General features: G+C 46.6%; 2 protein-coding genes across 2 annotated transcripts; both read left to right on the top strand.

Annotated features, from left to right (window-relative positions):
- The first annotated feature begins 7,399 nt into the window (after window positions 1–7,399).
- C13H20orf141 (chromosome 13 C20orf141 homolog) lies at window positions 7,400–7,981 on the top strand. Its single transcript, XM_005893970.1, has 2 exons — window positions 7,400–7,665; window positions 7,750–7,981. Exons 1-2 carry the CDS (start codon window positions 7,400–7,402, stop codon window positions 7,979–7,981), a joined length of 498 nt encoding a protein of 165 aa, XP_005894032.1.
- Window positions 7,982–8,735: 754 nt separating this feature from the next.
- On the top strand, window positions 8,736–9,191 carry TMEM239 (transmembrane protein 239). Its single transcript, XM_005893936.2, has one exon. The coding sequence runs from the start codon at window positions 8,736–8,738 to the stop codon at window positions 9,189–9,191; it is 456 nt and encodes a 151-aa protein (XP_005893998.1).
- The last annotated feature ends 6,492 nt before the right edge of the window (window positions 9,192–15,683 follow it).

Here is a 15,683-nt window from a genome sequence, read left to right as displayed (position 1 = left end):
GAAAAAACCAAGAGGCTATCTTGGATTTCCATAGCTACAACTGTTTGATTTATAGCTATTGTTTACCCATTTTAAATTCCTTGATTTAGGAGTAGACTGTTGCCATGTTCTAAGGACATCAGGATAGCAAAAGTCTGACAATGAGGGGTAAATTTGTTTTTGTAGAAGCAGAATGAGCCTTATCTGTGTGTGTCACAATCTTCATAGATTATTGTGAAATAATATTTACTTTGCCAAGTAACAAAATATTTTAAAAACAAATATAAATCACTTAAGGGCAAAGAAATTCACATAATGTTATCAAAAGCCACAGTCCAAGAAAACTTTTTTCTCTTAACATAGAGAGAAACCAAATTCCAGTCTGATACAAACTTACTGTTAATAACAATTTTTGTTTATCTAGTTAATTTTAGTTTAATCTTAGAAAGTCCTTTCTGTAAATCTTGAAGAGGTAGTATTTTTGCAAAGACATCAGAATGAAACCATAGTTCTCTCTAATCACAAAAAGGCTTAAAAAGACAGGTTTAAAATCTGATTACAATTCAATTGGCAAAGTAACTTGGTTACTGCTGTGACACATAACACTTTAAGATAGTAACTAAAATTATGACTGATAATATTTCACCAGGACATATCAGATCTTTTTGAATTCTGTATAATTTCTAGAATATCTGTATTAGTAAGATTTACCATACAAAATAACCCAAGAAGATTTTTGACAGCACTTAATTGACAGCACTCCTCATGTACCTATAATATAATGAACCTAATTAGTTTAATATCTTTCTTTGGAATGCCTCAGGGGCCTTCTGAAGCACCCTCAAAGTTAGCTAGAAGTCAAAAGAACTTCATTAGAATTTGATCTTAGGAAGTTCTGTCAAAAATACCAAAGAGTTTAGAACACTCAGTCAGATAAGATCATAGATCTATGAAACAATAGTTATTCACTCAGTCAAAGTAACAATAAAAGATTTCAAAAGCAAATACAGAACAAATCTCTTAAGAAGTAAAGAAACTTAAAATCTGTCATCAAAAGACAGTTCAACGTCCCAAGAAAACTTGTACCATACGTAAGATTCTTTTCTTGGTTTCCACTTTCCACAAATCCTTATCACTTTCTATAGCAAACACTTTAGTCTCCCATTTAAAAACAGACACCTGAAAGTCAGACCTATTTATTTTTCCTTTCACAAAATGCAATTCCATTCCTCATAACTTATCCCACTTTCCTTAAGCAACCATGAACTGTCCTTTATATTAGCAATGGTAGATTGGTGAACATAAACACCAGTGATAATGTCTAAAAATTTTTGTTTTTCTTAGAGAACATCTGAGGATGGTACCAAACATATTCATTAATACTTCTAAACCCTTCACTTCTCTGTAAAAAAGAAAGCTATGCTATGCTATGCTATGCTAAGTCGTTTCAGTCGTGTCCGACTCTGTGCAACCCCAGAGACGGCAGCCCACCAGGCTCCCCCATCCCTGGGAGTCTCCAGGCAAGAACACTGGAGTGGGTTGCCATTTCCTTCTCCAATGCATGAAAGTGAAAAGAGAAAGTGAAGTCGCTCAGTCGTGTCCGACTCTTAGCGACCCCATGGACTGCAGCCTACCAGGCTCCTCCATCCATGGGATTTTCCAGGCAAGAGTACTGGAGTGGGGTGCCATTGCCTTCTCCAAAAAAGAAAGCTAGTGTTTAGTAATTACTGTTTCAGCATATTATTTCATTTGGAAATGGCCTAATTATTCAAACTTCTATCATTTAACTTAATTTAGCACAGCCCTAGAATTCAAGTTATCAAAACCTGGAGAAACTATTTTAGGTAGACATTCCTAAAGCATAATTATTCTTAATAGAGTTCATCTAAAAGCTCTTATCTCATTTACATTTTCTTTACTTAAAAGTCTATTCACATCAAGTTACTTTGTAAAATGGACTCAATATCTGGCCCAACTGTGGAATATGATGTTGCCAGAAGCCAAATAGCCCTATAAATTTTGAGCCTCCCTTTCTGTCTGCTGCTGCTGCTGCTGCTAAATCGCTTTAGTCGTGTCCGACTCTGTGCGACCCCTGAGACGGCAGCCCACCAGGCTCCTCCGTCCATGGGATTCTCCAGGCAAGAGTACTGGAGTGGGGTGCCATTGCCTTCTCCCCTTTTTGTCTAGAGAGTTTTAAATTCCACTGTCTTTTGTTTAGCCTTATGTAAAATCTCTTTATATTATTTAGCCCATTGTATTTCCCAAAACTTTATAGTCTGGGCTGGTCCCTGAAATTTGGAGGGGTTAATCTCCAATCCCAAGTGTTGGGGTCCCAGTCTACCCCTGCATTAGCTATTATCAAATGAACTCTCTTTTTGTTAACTTTGCTGCACCTCTTTCAATATTGAGCTTGTGCAAACTTTAGTGACTTTTTCAGCTACCAACTGGAAAGTGGAGACTTGGTCAGCTAAAATGTAGCTTTGACTTTGTAACATGGATAATCGTCCTTGCAAATCACATAATTCTTTAATTGTGACTTCTTTTCAACCAGTTTTAATTTGGTTTCCTGTACCTTATGGTAAGCAGAGAGGAGGATTCAGCCTCTCTGACCCAGTGAGGTCCATGCTTGTCCTTTCTCAATTGGCACAAGCCAAATTGGCACAAACATTCAATAACTTCAAAAGATTTGGCCTGATTTAATTTGGAGTCCCATTCTCACACAATCCAGTGTATATGCCCCCTTATTACTGCTAATAAGCAGTAAGGCAAATCTTCCCATCATGGAATGAAAACTTCATTAATCTTAACCTCTTTCTTCTTAAAGAGTGGTATTTTGTTTCACAAATACTGCTCACAGCACCAATTTATATTTTGCCCAAAGTTTGACTTCTGTGTTAGTTTTGAAAGGTTGCTGCTGCTACTGCTGCTAAGTCGTTTCAGTCGTGTCCGACTCTGTGCAACCCCAGAGATGGCAGCCCACCAGGCTCCCCCATCCCTGGGAGTCTCAAGGCAAGAACACTGGAGTGGGTTGCCATTTCCTTCTCCAATGCATGAAAGTGAAGTCGCTCATTTATATCCGACTCCTAGCGACCCCATGGACTGCAGCCTACCAGGCTCCTCCATCCATGGGATTCGCCAGGCAAGAGTACTGGAGTGGGTTACCATTGCCTTCTCCAATTTAATAGAGGAGTATTTAACTTAATTTCAAAGTACAATGATTAAAAGAAAAGAGAAATAGAAACCATAGAGAAGAGAAACATCACATACATCAGCAAATTGGGCCGATGACCAACATATAGATTTAAGCAGCGAACTGAGAAGTCCCAAGTAAAAGCAACCTGGAGTCCCAGTTAGGAAAAAGTCTGGGGTAAGACTTCAAATTGCTGTTTGGGCGGTTCCCACTTATAATCCCTGGCTGCAAACTAATATCAGTTCATGCAAAAATGCAGCTCTGGTTTTACTTTAACGTTTTTGCAATGCTGCTTGTTTTATCTTGTGAGTCATAGTGAAAGTGAAAGTCGCTCAGTTGTATCCGACTCTTCGAGAGCCCATGGACTATAGCCTGCCAGGCTCCTCTGTTCATGGAATTCTCTAGGCCAGAATACTGGAGTGGGTAGCCATTCCCTTCTCCAGGGGATCTTCCCAACCCAGGAATTGAACCCAGGTCTCCCACATTGCAGGCAGAGTCTTTACCATCTGAGCTGCCAGAAAAGCCCATAAAATTTTTGTTAAACCTCAGGCATGGTTGGCCAGACCTCCAGGAGCTCAAGAAGTACCATTCCCTCTCTTATCTAAAGTACTGCCTGACTTGCTGTGCTTGTGGGTAGGCACAGAATCTGAGCAGTGTCCAGGCAGGTCAGAAGCAGGTCAGAGGCCTGCTCTCCTGCTTCTGAAGCCTGAACAAGACTTCCTCCATTTTAATTTCCCTACAGGACTCTCCTGGACACTCCCTAGTGTGATCAGGTGGCTGGAAGCAGAGATGATAGATGACTTTGGTGCCACACAAGCTTAATATCACATGCCACTTCTGCTGTTCATTTTGTTTGGGTATCCTTAGACAGTAATTTTATCTCTGAGTTTCTGTTTTCTCATTTGTAAAATGGGAACAATAATATCTTCCTTTTGGGGTTGCTGTGATGAAGTGAGATTATATGTGGTTCCTGGGGGCCCCTAATTAACTGGATGAACTAAAGGTAGGGAAACAGCTTAATACAGTCCTCTTGCTCCCACATACATAGATAGAATAAAACAGTATCAAGAGAAGAGAAGAGGCTATGTCTCTGGTTACACAAACTGAGAAGTAGCCTAATCTGCTGCCTCTCTGCTTCCTAATCTGTTCCTGGCTCTCACTCCCCACTACATGCTCTCCCTGCGATGCAGGTGAGCGCGGATGGGGACTCCACCGGGACCAAGATGCATCTTCCTACATGCCTCTCTCCCCTCACCACTTCCTCCCCCAGCTATCTCTCTTCTGTACATCAATGTCTTCTAGAGCCTTGCTCCTCAAAGTGTGTCCAAGGATCTGCATTTTTAAAAATCCCCAGAGGATTCAACCCCAGGAGATACATGTGAGCTGAGAAGCACTAGATGGCGGTCTAGAGCAACTCCATCTAAAATGCATAAGACAGCTTTCTGAGTTTGATGGTGTTTGATACTGTTACTGGAAATTTTATCTCAAGCCACAAGAGTATATCCACATTACTTTAGAAAATCAGTATTTCATTCATCCTGGGAGAGTATATTCCTGATCTCCACCATAGGACACTAATATTGATTTGCTATTAAAAAAAGAAATCATTTTAATCAAAATACTACAGAATATGATTTTAAAGGTACATCACATTTAGATTTGTATGAGACGATTCTTCTCTATGCTTCCCTATTACCAGGTTAACTACTTTTAGTGTTTTTTATTTCTCCTTGTATTTACTTTTATCTTTCTATTGCTATTTCTTGAATTTTTTCCACCTAAACTTTAAACTTTTCATTTTGTATTGGGGTATATTTTTTGGACTTTTATGTTTAGATTTTATCTGTAGATTTCCTGCTATGGAATTAAAGATTTAGCTTTCCTACCAGCCCTCCCCTCAACATACACCAAAATATACATATACATTTCCCCCTGCCATCCTCCCAAAAGAGCTGAATCACTAGAGTCAATATTCAGTTCTTATATTATGATCATGATTATTGTTCAATTTTTTGTATTCCCTGGATTTAGCAATTATTTTATCATTTGCTTGGTTTTTAATACACTAGTTAATTCAATCCCAAAGCTTCCAAATGAACTAAATATTTTGCAAATGTCTAAAAACAGCAGATAATCAGTTTTATTTTCTTCTAGAGACATCCCTCCTGGAGTATCTATCTTTGGATTCTAGGCTGGGGTTACTTGCTTTCTTTATCTGGAAACGTTGCTGACATCCCAGGTCTTTCTCATCATCCCTTTCCTGTGTTTAGCCTCACTTCTTTCCTAGTTTAGTTCATTATTTTTCTGAAGCACATCCTCCAGTAGCTTTCTAAGAAAGAGTGTGTGCAAGGTCAAGTTTTTGAGAACTTGTTTGGCTTAAAATGTCTTTGAAGTGAAGTGAAGTGAAGTCACTCAGTGGTGTCCGACTCTTTGCGACCCCATGGACTGTAGCCTACCAGGCTTCTCAGTCCATGGGATTTTCCAGGCAAGAGTACTGGAGTGGGTTATCATTTCCTTCTCCAGGGGATCTTCCCAACCCAGGGATTGAACCCAGGTCTCCTGCATTGTAGACAGATGCTTTTACCCTATGAGCCACCAGGGAAGCCCAAAAATGTCTTTACCCTCATACTTAATAATCATGTAGACAGATATATGCTACCGCTGCTGCTGCTGCTAAGTCGCTTCAGTCGTGCCCAACTCTGTGTGACCCCATAGATGGCAGCCCACCAGGCTCCCCCATCCCTGGGATTCTCCAGGCAAGAACACTGGAGTGGGTTGCCACTTCCTTCTCCAAATGAAGGAAAAGTGAAAGTGAAGTCGCTCAGTTGTGTCCAACTCTTAGCGACCCCATGGACTGCAGCCTACCAGGCTCCTCCGTCCATGGGATTTTCCAGGCAAGAGTTCTGGAGTGGGGTGCCATTGCCTTCTCCAAATCTACTAAGTTGTAAATAATTTTCTTCAAAATTTTGTGGGCATTGCTTTATTGTTTGGGGCTGACTCAGAAAAACGCAACCAATGAAAGGTCCCAGGGTGGTGGCATTGGCTGTATCATTGTTGAGCCCACCATCACCAAATATGTCAAGGTCACTAGGCTTGAATCTTTGAACAGAGTCCCCTGGAGACAGATATGCAGCGAGACGCTTGCTGTGTCTCCTCCTCTCCTAGGGGCTGTATGGCCACTGTCCCTCTACCCCTACCTCCATCAGTTTACCTTCAAAATATGATATGAGAACAAGGATTAAGTTCTCTTGACTATGACCCATTTTCACTCTTGCCTCTCAAGTCACTAAACTGAAATGTGTTGGAACCTCTGTAACCATTTACAGATTACCAGTTAGAGACAGGTTTCTTTTCCAGATCAGTCCCTTTATACATGTTCATTCTTCTTAATTTCATTCTTGGAGGGTAACCTTAACCTCCAATTTTGGGGTTACTATGTTGTAGCCCTCTCACAGTCACATTCTCTGTGCCATTTCTGGAATGCCAGTATCCAGAACACCTCCCACAAACCACATTGCTTCTAACACCTAAACAGCCCCTCCTGCCCCACCCCCATTTAGCAGGTCATGTGGTTACCCTATTCCAGAAAGCCTCAGGTTGCTTCCTGGCAGAGCCTATCTGTGCATTCCAGGATTGAAATTCTGAATAATCCCCCACATGAATGCCCACAGGCATCACCTTGCTCTCAAGGGAAAGAACTGGGGACAGACAGGTTGAGCGACTTGCCCCTGGACACCTAGTCCTGGGAACCTGTGAGATAAAGAAAGTGGCTCTTCCCTTCTTGGTCAGCTGCCCAGGTGGTGATGGGGTTACAATGCCTCCTGGCAACTCAGATCCCCACAGACCCCTTGGGTGGAGAATTAGCAAAGATAAGAGGATGAGTCTTAGCTCTTAAATGTCAGACCTCCTTCTGGCTACACCACCAGCTAATTATGAGGCCAGGGCCAGCATTAGCAACCCTGACCCTACCCCACCCCACCCCGCTTACCCCAGGACCCCACCTGGCAATAGGTCACAATGCTCCAGCTGCCCAACCAACCAGAATGACTGACCAAAGTGGGAGGAGGTGAGGAGGGTTTGGTGAGTGGGCGTGTGAGGAGGGGGAGATTCCTAAACAGTCCAACTCCCCACTGCCTGAGCCTACCCTTGAGGTCTGCCACCACCCCCTCCCACGCTCCCACTCCTCCTCTCGCCCAGCACTAGTCCTTCCTGTAACCTCCACCTTCCTCCATGACCCACCTCTGCTTACCCAGGCCCGAAGCTGCTGTTTCTCCTACCCCAGGCCCTCCCAGGGGCATGGGTGCAGGGGAGGGATCAGCTAGTCCAGTGGGTCCGTGTGTGTCCCCCTGGGGCCCTAGCAGGGCCCAGGTCCTGGATAGTGTCCTTGGACTGGGGGCACTGGGGCTGACAATTCGGGCCATCTTTTCCACAACTGGCCCAGCCTTGCTGCTGCTGCTGCTACTGGTCAGCTTCCTGGCCTTCGACATGCTCCACCGGTAAGTGGACTGCAGCCTACAGGTTGGGCAGGTGAGCAAACCATCAGCCTCCCCAAACCCAGCTGCCGCCCTTTCTCTCCACAGGCCTGCAGGTCCCACCTGGTCACAGCACACACATCTCACAAGAGGCCAGAGTCAGGGGGCCGGCGAGGGTCCGGAACAGCAGGAGGCTCCACCCGCAGTGGCAGTCGCAGGACGACTCAGCCTCCAGGAGGCTCTGTTGCTGCTGTGCCTGGGCGCGGGGTTGCTCCTGGGAGCCCGCGGTGTGCCCTTGACCCTGCTTGCCCTTGCTTTTTGCCTTCATCCTTGGACTTGAGTGTCCTCCGGAAATACACTGGCCATGCTGTTTCCTCAGGCTTCCTTTCCTCCACCCTAGGTTGGGAAGGTGGGAGGATACTCCTTTATCCCCCAGCCTGCATCTTGGGGGACCTCTGGCCTCACAATGTGGACAGTGGATACCTAAGTCTGAGTCTGAGGGCATCAGTAAAATGTGAGATAAGGGACAGGGAGCCCAGTGCAGGGTATGGAGCCATCTCAGAACCTGTAGGTTGGGGGAGGCTATTCTGGCCTCCTCTGTGATTCTAGAGAACTTCTCTTGAAAGAATTAAAAGAGTGAAGCAGGGCTGGATACAGGCCAGCAGGGAAGGGAGGGCTCCAAAGAGGGCTTTCCACAAGAAAACGTGACAGACTACATCTGTGGGCTCACCAGGCTCCCCTAAAGCCTGAAGGGTCCACGAGAGAGGCTCAGGTAAACCTCACACCCAGCAATGGTCCCTCTCTTGGCTGGCCCCCACCCTGATCCAGGTCATAATAGGGCTCCTCTGGGGAGGGTGGGGGCACTGAGAGTGGGGGCTCAACTCTGGCTGCCAGGCTGTCCTGGGTGCGGCAGGAAGCAACATGACTTAGGTGGCTCTGCCCAGAGGTAAGACCCAGGCCCCAGTTCAAAGCCCCACCACACCCATGCTGGTCCCTCCTGATCCCTCTGCACCCACACCTGCCCTGAGGTCCCAGGCATCTCCAGGGCTGCTCCTGCAGCTGGCCTGGCCCTCTCCCTAGGTGCACCAACCACGATGCAGCAGCTACGAATGGAGACAGATGCCATCGGGGCCGGTGAGGGGCCGCAGCGTGCGGTGCCCTGGTCAGCCTGGGTCTCTCGGGAGGGCTGGGTGCGCTGGTGCATGTGTCACGTGCCCCCGAGCTGGACCCAGTGGTGGACTACATCTGGCTGGCGGCAGCCACTGCAGCGTGTGCTGTGGGGTCTGGAGGGGGTCCTCTACCTGCTGCTGGCCCTGATGCTGTGTCACGCGCTCTTCACCACCGGCTCCCACCTCCTGAGCTCCCTGTGGCCCGTGGCGGCTGCGGTGTGGCGCCATCTGCTGCCGGCTGTCCTGCTGCTGCTGCTCAGTGCCCTCCCTGCGCTGCTCTTCACCGCCTCCTTCCTGCTGCTGTTTTCCACACTACTGAGCCTCGTGGGCCTCCTCACCTCCATGTCTCACCCAGGCAACGCTCAGGACTTAGACCAATAGAAGGGCAACCCCATCCCGCTGCTTGTGTCTGTTGAGCCCTGGCCTAGGGCCTGAGACCCAGGGGAAAGGGAGGGCAGTGGGACCAGGGCCTTTCTGTGTCAGCAGGCCCCCAACCTACAGTCTCTAGCTGGGACTGGGCGGGACATGGGTGATATTGCTGGAACTGGCAGGATATAGACTGGCCTGACCTCTGGGCACCTCCCTCAAGCTGATGCTGCAGGTACTTGGTGTGGAAGGCCAGAAATTTTGAGAAGAGATGTTAGGGCAGAAGGCTCAGCCAGGAGCAGAGCGTGGCCAAGCCATCAAGAGTTTCCACGTGCATGTGCTGATGCTACTGGGGCCCCTTTAGCAGCTGGCAGTATCTTTTTCTTGCAGCTGCTCAACTATCTCAGCGTTAGACTCATAGCAACTTATACCTGTATTTACCATTTCCCCCACCAACCGCCTCTTTTCACTTGCCCAGGCTCTAGAAAGGGCTCAATGACAGAAATGTAGCTGAGAGAGGGCTAGCCAGAATCCTCATGAGACCTCAGCTTTCACCTTCCAGATGTTTCTGCCCAAGCATTCCCCGCTCCCTAGACTTCCTACCTCCTGCCTCGTCCACATCCCCAAGTCTGGGAAATGAGCCAACCAACACAGTGAGTTTCCCAGGCAGAGCTTACTCTTTAAGACTCCTGAGGTTTGCTATGGAAAAACAAACAAGAAATCCCATTTCACCCACCTATGCAGTGTGTGACCTTGGCCAATTAATTCTTTTGAGCCTTGGTATGAAGTGGGTCCTGTCATGGAGTTGCTGTGAATCAAAGGCAATAATATCTGTGTGTGAAGTACTTTGTAAAGACCAGAAAATTGTAAGCTATTGTATGGAACTCTAAAGAGCAGAAAGCTTCTCTAGGCCTTCAGAGAAATGTTCTGTCCTGGATACAGTTTGTACCCTACAATGGTAAACGGAGGATGGATGAGTGTGAACAAGAGGTAAAAGGTCGTATGCCATGAAATCTCAAAATATGCAGGTGTTGAACTCTTCTGACTGTGAAATGCTCGGTGGGGCTTGGTGCTGGGAGACGGCTTGCACAGCCATGTGAGTGCGGAAAACATAGCCCAGGGGTTTCTAAAACCAACCCAACAAGCTGTTTACAACACCAGGAGAGCCTTGGAAGGTGGCATCCCTCGATGCCCAGGATGCTGGCTTTTCACATCTCAGCTAACCCTCCAGACAAAACAGTGAGTGATTAGTCACTACAAGTAAGACACATGATAGGTAAGACCCACCCACCTGACCCTCACCCCACTCCAGGCCTCCACTTAGTCCCTGACCCTCTCCAATTCCTAGCCAGACTTGATCCCACTACATACATCACCCTAAAACCCTCACTCCTGTATCCCTCAACTAAAAGCCTCCTCTCTGGCCACCTAAATACTCAAGCCCTGTGAACCAGCCCCTAGAACCCATGTTCATTTTTGCTAAAACCCATTCGCTGTGGAGTTTCATAACCCTGTGTGCCACTGATCAGATGCCTTCAGCATCAGCTCCTGAAACCCGAGACACAGTCCTTCCTTCCTTTTTCCTTCCTGTTCTCCCTGAAATATGGCCTGGTAGCAAGGGCAAGGCAGGCCATGGAAGTGGCAAAGCGTCATAGCTAGCATGGGCTCTGGTGTATTAGCTCAAGCTGGGCTTGAATCCCAGCACTGCACTTTCCAGTCCCACAGCTTTGGCAAAAATTGCTAACCCTTCTTGAACTTAATTTTTCTGTTGGTTAAAATACAGGCAAGCATACCTGTCCTGGGGCACCCATGGGGCATCTGGTATGTGGGCAAAATTCCTGGACTGACTCCTCACACCACAAACTGTAGCTATGCTATTATTACTATTCCATTTTAGAGATGAGAAGTCAGGCACAGGATAGGTACTTGCCTATGGTAAGGTCAGGTTGTTTGAGTCCTAGTCCAGCCTGACAGGCTACTAAAGAGAAAGCAATGGAGGAAATACAACCTCACTAAAGACTGCAGGGCTTCTCAGTGCCCATTGTTTAAGCTCCTGTCAGAGATGAAGCCTGGATGCCAATCTTGGGCCCCTCGCTAACTTGGCTGTGCATTGTTGGCCAGGGATATCACTCTGGAGCCTTGGAACCATTCTAATTGAGAGAGGAGGTTTTGGCCCAAACCAGACACACTGAGGAGCAGGATTTTGGCAGGAGCAAGGAGAAAGCCTTCTTCCCTTCACCATGTAAACAAATATCTTCTACCCTCCTGTATTGCTGGTGTGAGGTAGGGTGGCACAGGCAGATCAGAGACCAAATGGGCAATACCTATCAAATTAGATTAACACATAGCCTGTGACCCAAAATGCTATGTGACACACAGCAACCCAAGAAAAATTCTCCCAAAGGCCCAAGATGGTCTTGCTCCTCAAAGTGTGGTCCCAAAGCCAACAGTATCAGCATCACCTGGAAACTGGCTACACATGTAGAGTTCCAGGCCTCACCCCAGGAGTCATGAATCAGAGCCTGCATTTTTAACAAAACTCCCAGAGGATACTCTGGGAGAAGTTTGAGAAGCTCTACAGGTGGGGGAATATGTTGAAGGGATATGTCTGAGAATGGAGCACTGTGGAGATGAGGCAGCAGTTAGAAGGGGTGGAAGTTATACAGATTGATCTTGAAATCCCAGCATTGAGTGAAAAATAGCTGAACGAGAAATAATAGAATTCTTTTCACACAAATTTAAAACGCATGCCAGTAAAACCAGACACTTTTAAAAAAGAATAAAAAATAGAATGGAATGGCCAACTCTAGAGTCAGGCAAATGGGATGGAGTATGCAGGTAAAGGGAAAGTGAGGAACCTTGCAGAGAGGAAAGAAAAACGTAATTCTTGAAATTACTTTAAATGTAGACAAAGTCATCCGTTTAGACTTAAATCACTTAATAATGCAAGCCTGGGGAGAATTAACATGCTGGAAAGAAGTTCTAAGCCTTTCCATTTGGGCCAAGAAAGGAAAGCTGTTCCACAGGCCTGAGTCACCAGGGCTTCTTTGAGGCCGGACCCCGCAGCGAGCTCAGGTGGGGTTGGGGTAGGGGTGGGGATCCAGTAACTTCTGTAGCCTGGCCAGAAAAGTAAATCCGATCAGGTGGAGCATAAAGAACCGGAGCGGAGGAGGTGTCAGCCGCGAGGGGTCTTGCATTTGAGAAAGTGAGACGGGTTCCACAGCGGCACACACGCACCCTGGGGGGCGACTAGGAGCAGGAGCGCCCGGTAAGATTTTCTCCTGCCCCAAAGACCCGGAAGCAATGAGTAAGAGCGGCCAGGATGCGGGAGGGTCCCAGAGGACGGTGTCAGGGAGCTCACAAAGCTGCGGGCGCCACTTCAGCTAGAGGTGTGAGTGACCACCCTGGTGGGAAAAAGAGGGATCCCTGGAAGGGGTCAGGGCGGCGCCAGGGAACCGCTCTGGACCAGCTACGGGGAGCCGGGAGGGGGCGCTCTTACCCAGACGCGGCTCCGCGCGCTAGAGGGTGAGCAGAGCGACCGTGCTCGCAGTCGGTGGCCACGAGCCTGGGCCGGGGCCGAGGGGCGGGAGGGGGCGACTGGGCCCCGAGGGGAGGAGAAAGGGGGGGCCTACGTTGCTCTGGGAGGTTGCCCCAGGTGCAGGGGCCGGGTAAGGGGCGCATAGGCTCAGGGGCACCGGAGAGGGGTCTGGGCGACAGCTGGAGAGCTCCAAGCTGGCGCGTTGACCGTGGAGGCAATGCAGTGAGCAAGGGCCTGATGTTGGGAAGAAAATCCCAAACCTAGCCAGAGATCAGAGGGCTGTGGGCACCCACGCAGGGAAGTGCTAGCTATCCCCGTAAATCAACACCTTACCTCCACCTTCACCCCCCGCTCCCCCACCCCCGGAATCATAGTCTGCAGACTAGATGCCAGGCGTGGCCCCCTGGCGGAGACCTCCAGCTCTGATTTCGAAGAGTCGGACTTGGCTGCGTGTGGGACGGAAGCGAAGAGGAGGAGACGTGTCTCACGGCTCGGTCCTAAAACGGGCGGTGGGTGAACGGGTAGATCCTGGGGCCGGGAAGGAGCTTCTCCCGCCCACTGTCTTCACAGTGGCGGCTTCATTGACTACAAAATCTCTTTAACCCAAATCCCTAGCCTAGGTTCCCTAGCCAAAAACCCAGAGACAACAAGGGCAGAGCTCCTGAGAATCCTGGAGAAGGAAGGGCCCAATCTGGTGAACTTCACTGTCCCCGACTGCTGTCCTAATCCTAGTCTATTCTTCCATTCTTCCTAGGGTAAAGAGCTGTATTTTGTGAGGTTCCGTCAGGATCTAGATGTACATCAGCTCACTTTGGACAAGTCATTTGCTGCGGTGCAAACATCTCTATTACCTTTCAGATATTTTCATCTTAAAAATAAAAGAACTTAAGAGGTGTAGCTTTTACCATATTTTCTGGCCTGTGTCTTCAAATGTCTAACCAAAATACAGTTTTAAAACTGATATGTGATACTGCATACTTAAAAATATTTGTAACATATATGAAAGTTGTAAAGCCCTCTAAGCCCAAAGATACCACTTCCGTCTAAAAGCCAGAAATAAGAGGATAGGACCTCTTTCTTCATGTTCAACTTCTGATTTGTACCAGCCGGAATTCACAGACAATGACATATGGAAATGCTGCTCACTGGTACCGTTGACTGGATTCTGATTTTGAAAGAACTGCTTCTAAATTTCCACCATTGAGAATTACTGTCAAGTTTTGATAGTTCACCTTTATCCAGTCAAATTCCCTTCTATTCCTAGTTTGCTAGCAGTTTTGATAATGAGTGGAGGTTGAATGATAAAATTTTTTTGCATCTACTCCAAGGACTATTTTGCTCAAAATTCTCCAAGCCAGGCTTCAACAGTACGTGAACCATGAACTTCCAGATGTTCAAGCTGGATTTAGAAAAGGCAGAAGAACCAGAGATCAAATTGCCAACATCCGTTGGATCATTGAAAAAACAAGAGTTCCAGAAAAACACCTACTTCTGCATTATTGACTATGCCACAGCCTTTGACTGTGTGGATCACAACAAACTGTGGAAAATTCTCAAAGAGATGGGAATACGAGACCACCTTACCTGCCTCCTGAGAAATCTGTATGCAGGTCAAGAAGCAACAGTTAGAACCAGATGTGGAACAACAGACTGGTTCCAAATAGGGAAAGGAGTATGTCAAGGCTTGTATATTGTCACCCTGCTTATTTAACTTATATGCAGAGCACATAATGCAAAATGCCAGGCACCAGTTGGACTCAAGATTGCTGGGAGAAATATCAATAACCTCAGATATGCAGATGACACCACCCTTATGGCAGAAAGTGAAGAACTAAAGAGCCTCTTGATGAAAGTGAGAGACTGAAAAAGCTGGCTTAAAACTCAACATTCAGAAAACGAAGATTATGGCATCCGGTCCCATCACTTCATGGCAAATAGATGGGAAAACAGTGACAGACTTTATTTTGGGGGGCTCCAAATCACTGCAGATGGTCACTGCAGCCATGAAATTAAAAGACGCTTTCTCCTTGGAAGAAAAGCTATGACCAACCTAGACTGCATACTGAAAAACAGGGACATTACCTTGCCAACAAAGGTCTAGTCAAAGCTATGGTTTTTCCAGTAGTCAGGTATGGATGTGAAAGTTGGACTATAAAGAAAGCTGAGCGGCAAAGAATTGATGCTTTTGAACTGTGGTGTTGGAAAAGACTCTTGAGAGTCCCTTGGATTACAAGGAGATCCAACCAGTCCATCCTAAAGGAAATCAGTCCTGAATATTCATTGGAAGGACTGATGCTGAAGCTGAAACTCCAATATTTGGCCACCTGATGTGAAGAACCGACTCAATGGAAAAGACCCTGATGATGGGAAAGATTGAAGGTGGAAGGAGAAGGGACGACAAAGGATGAGATGGTTGGATGGTATCACCAACTCGATGGACATGAGTTTGAGCAAGCTCCAGGAGTTGGTGATGGACAGGGAAGCCTGGCATGCTGCAATCCATTGGGTTGCAAAGAGTCAGACATGACTGAGTCACTGAACTAAACTGACAAGGACTGTTTATTCTGCTTTATTCTGTTTATGTGGTGAATTAAATTTTTAGGTGTCTTTTAATGTTAAACCACTACCGGAAAGAAGCACATCCTGTTTTTCTTGTTTGTTTGGCTGGACTGCATTGCTTTCAGGATCTCCTGACCAGGGATTGAACCCAGGCCACAGCAGTGAAAGCCCAGAATCCTAACCACTAGTCCACCAGCCACCAGTGAACTACCCTAGCTCCCTCTTGACTTACATATAATTCATACATTTTACATACAAATAAATGCACAAGTATTTATTCAATAAATAAATAAATTTTTTTATTTATTTATTGGGTTCAATAAATATTTATTGGGTTCAATAAATTTTTACATATTTGTCTGTTTGTGTGTGTACCCAGATAACTACCACCCAGATAGAACTTTCCCATT

The sequence above is a fragment of the Bos mutus genome, chromosome 13 (genome assembly GCF_027580195.1).
Source record: "Bos mutus isolate GX-2022 chromosome 13, NWIPB_WYAK_1.1, whole genome shotgun sequence".
NCBI classification, from domain to species: Eukaryota; Metazoa; Chordata; class Mammalia; order Artiodactyla; family Bovidae; genus Bos; species Bos mutus.
This window is presented reverse-complemented; position numbering and strand designations above follow the sequence as displayed.

Bases quoted from the DNA above. Each gene is read 5' to 3' on its own strand.
- C13H20orf141 (XM_005893970.1), top strand. From the start codon at position 7,400: ATGACCCACCTCTGCTTACCCAGGCCCGAAGCTGCTGTTTCTCCTACC. The intron at 7,666-7,749 runs GTAAGTGGACTG...TTCTCTCCACAG, and splicing joins GCCTTCGACATGCTCCACCG to GCCTGCAGGTCCCACCTGGT.
- TMEM239 (XM_005893936.2), top strand. From the start codon at position 8,736: ATGCAGCAGCTACGAATGGAGACAGATGCCATCGGGGCCGGTGAGGGG.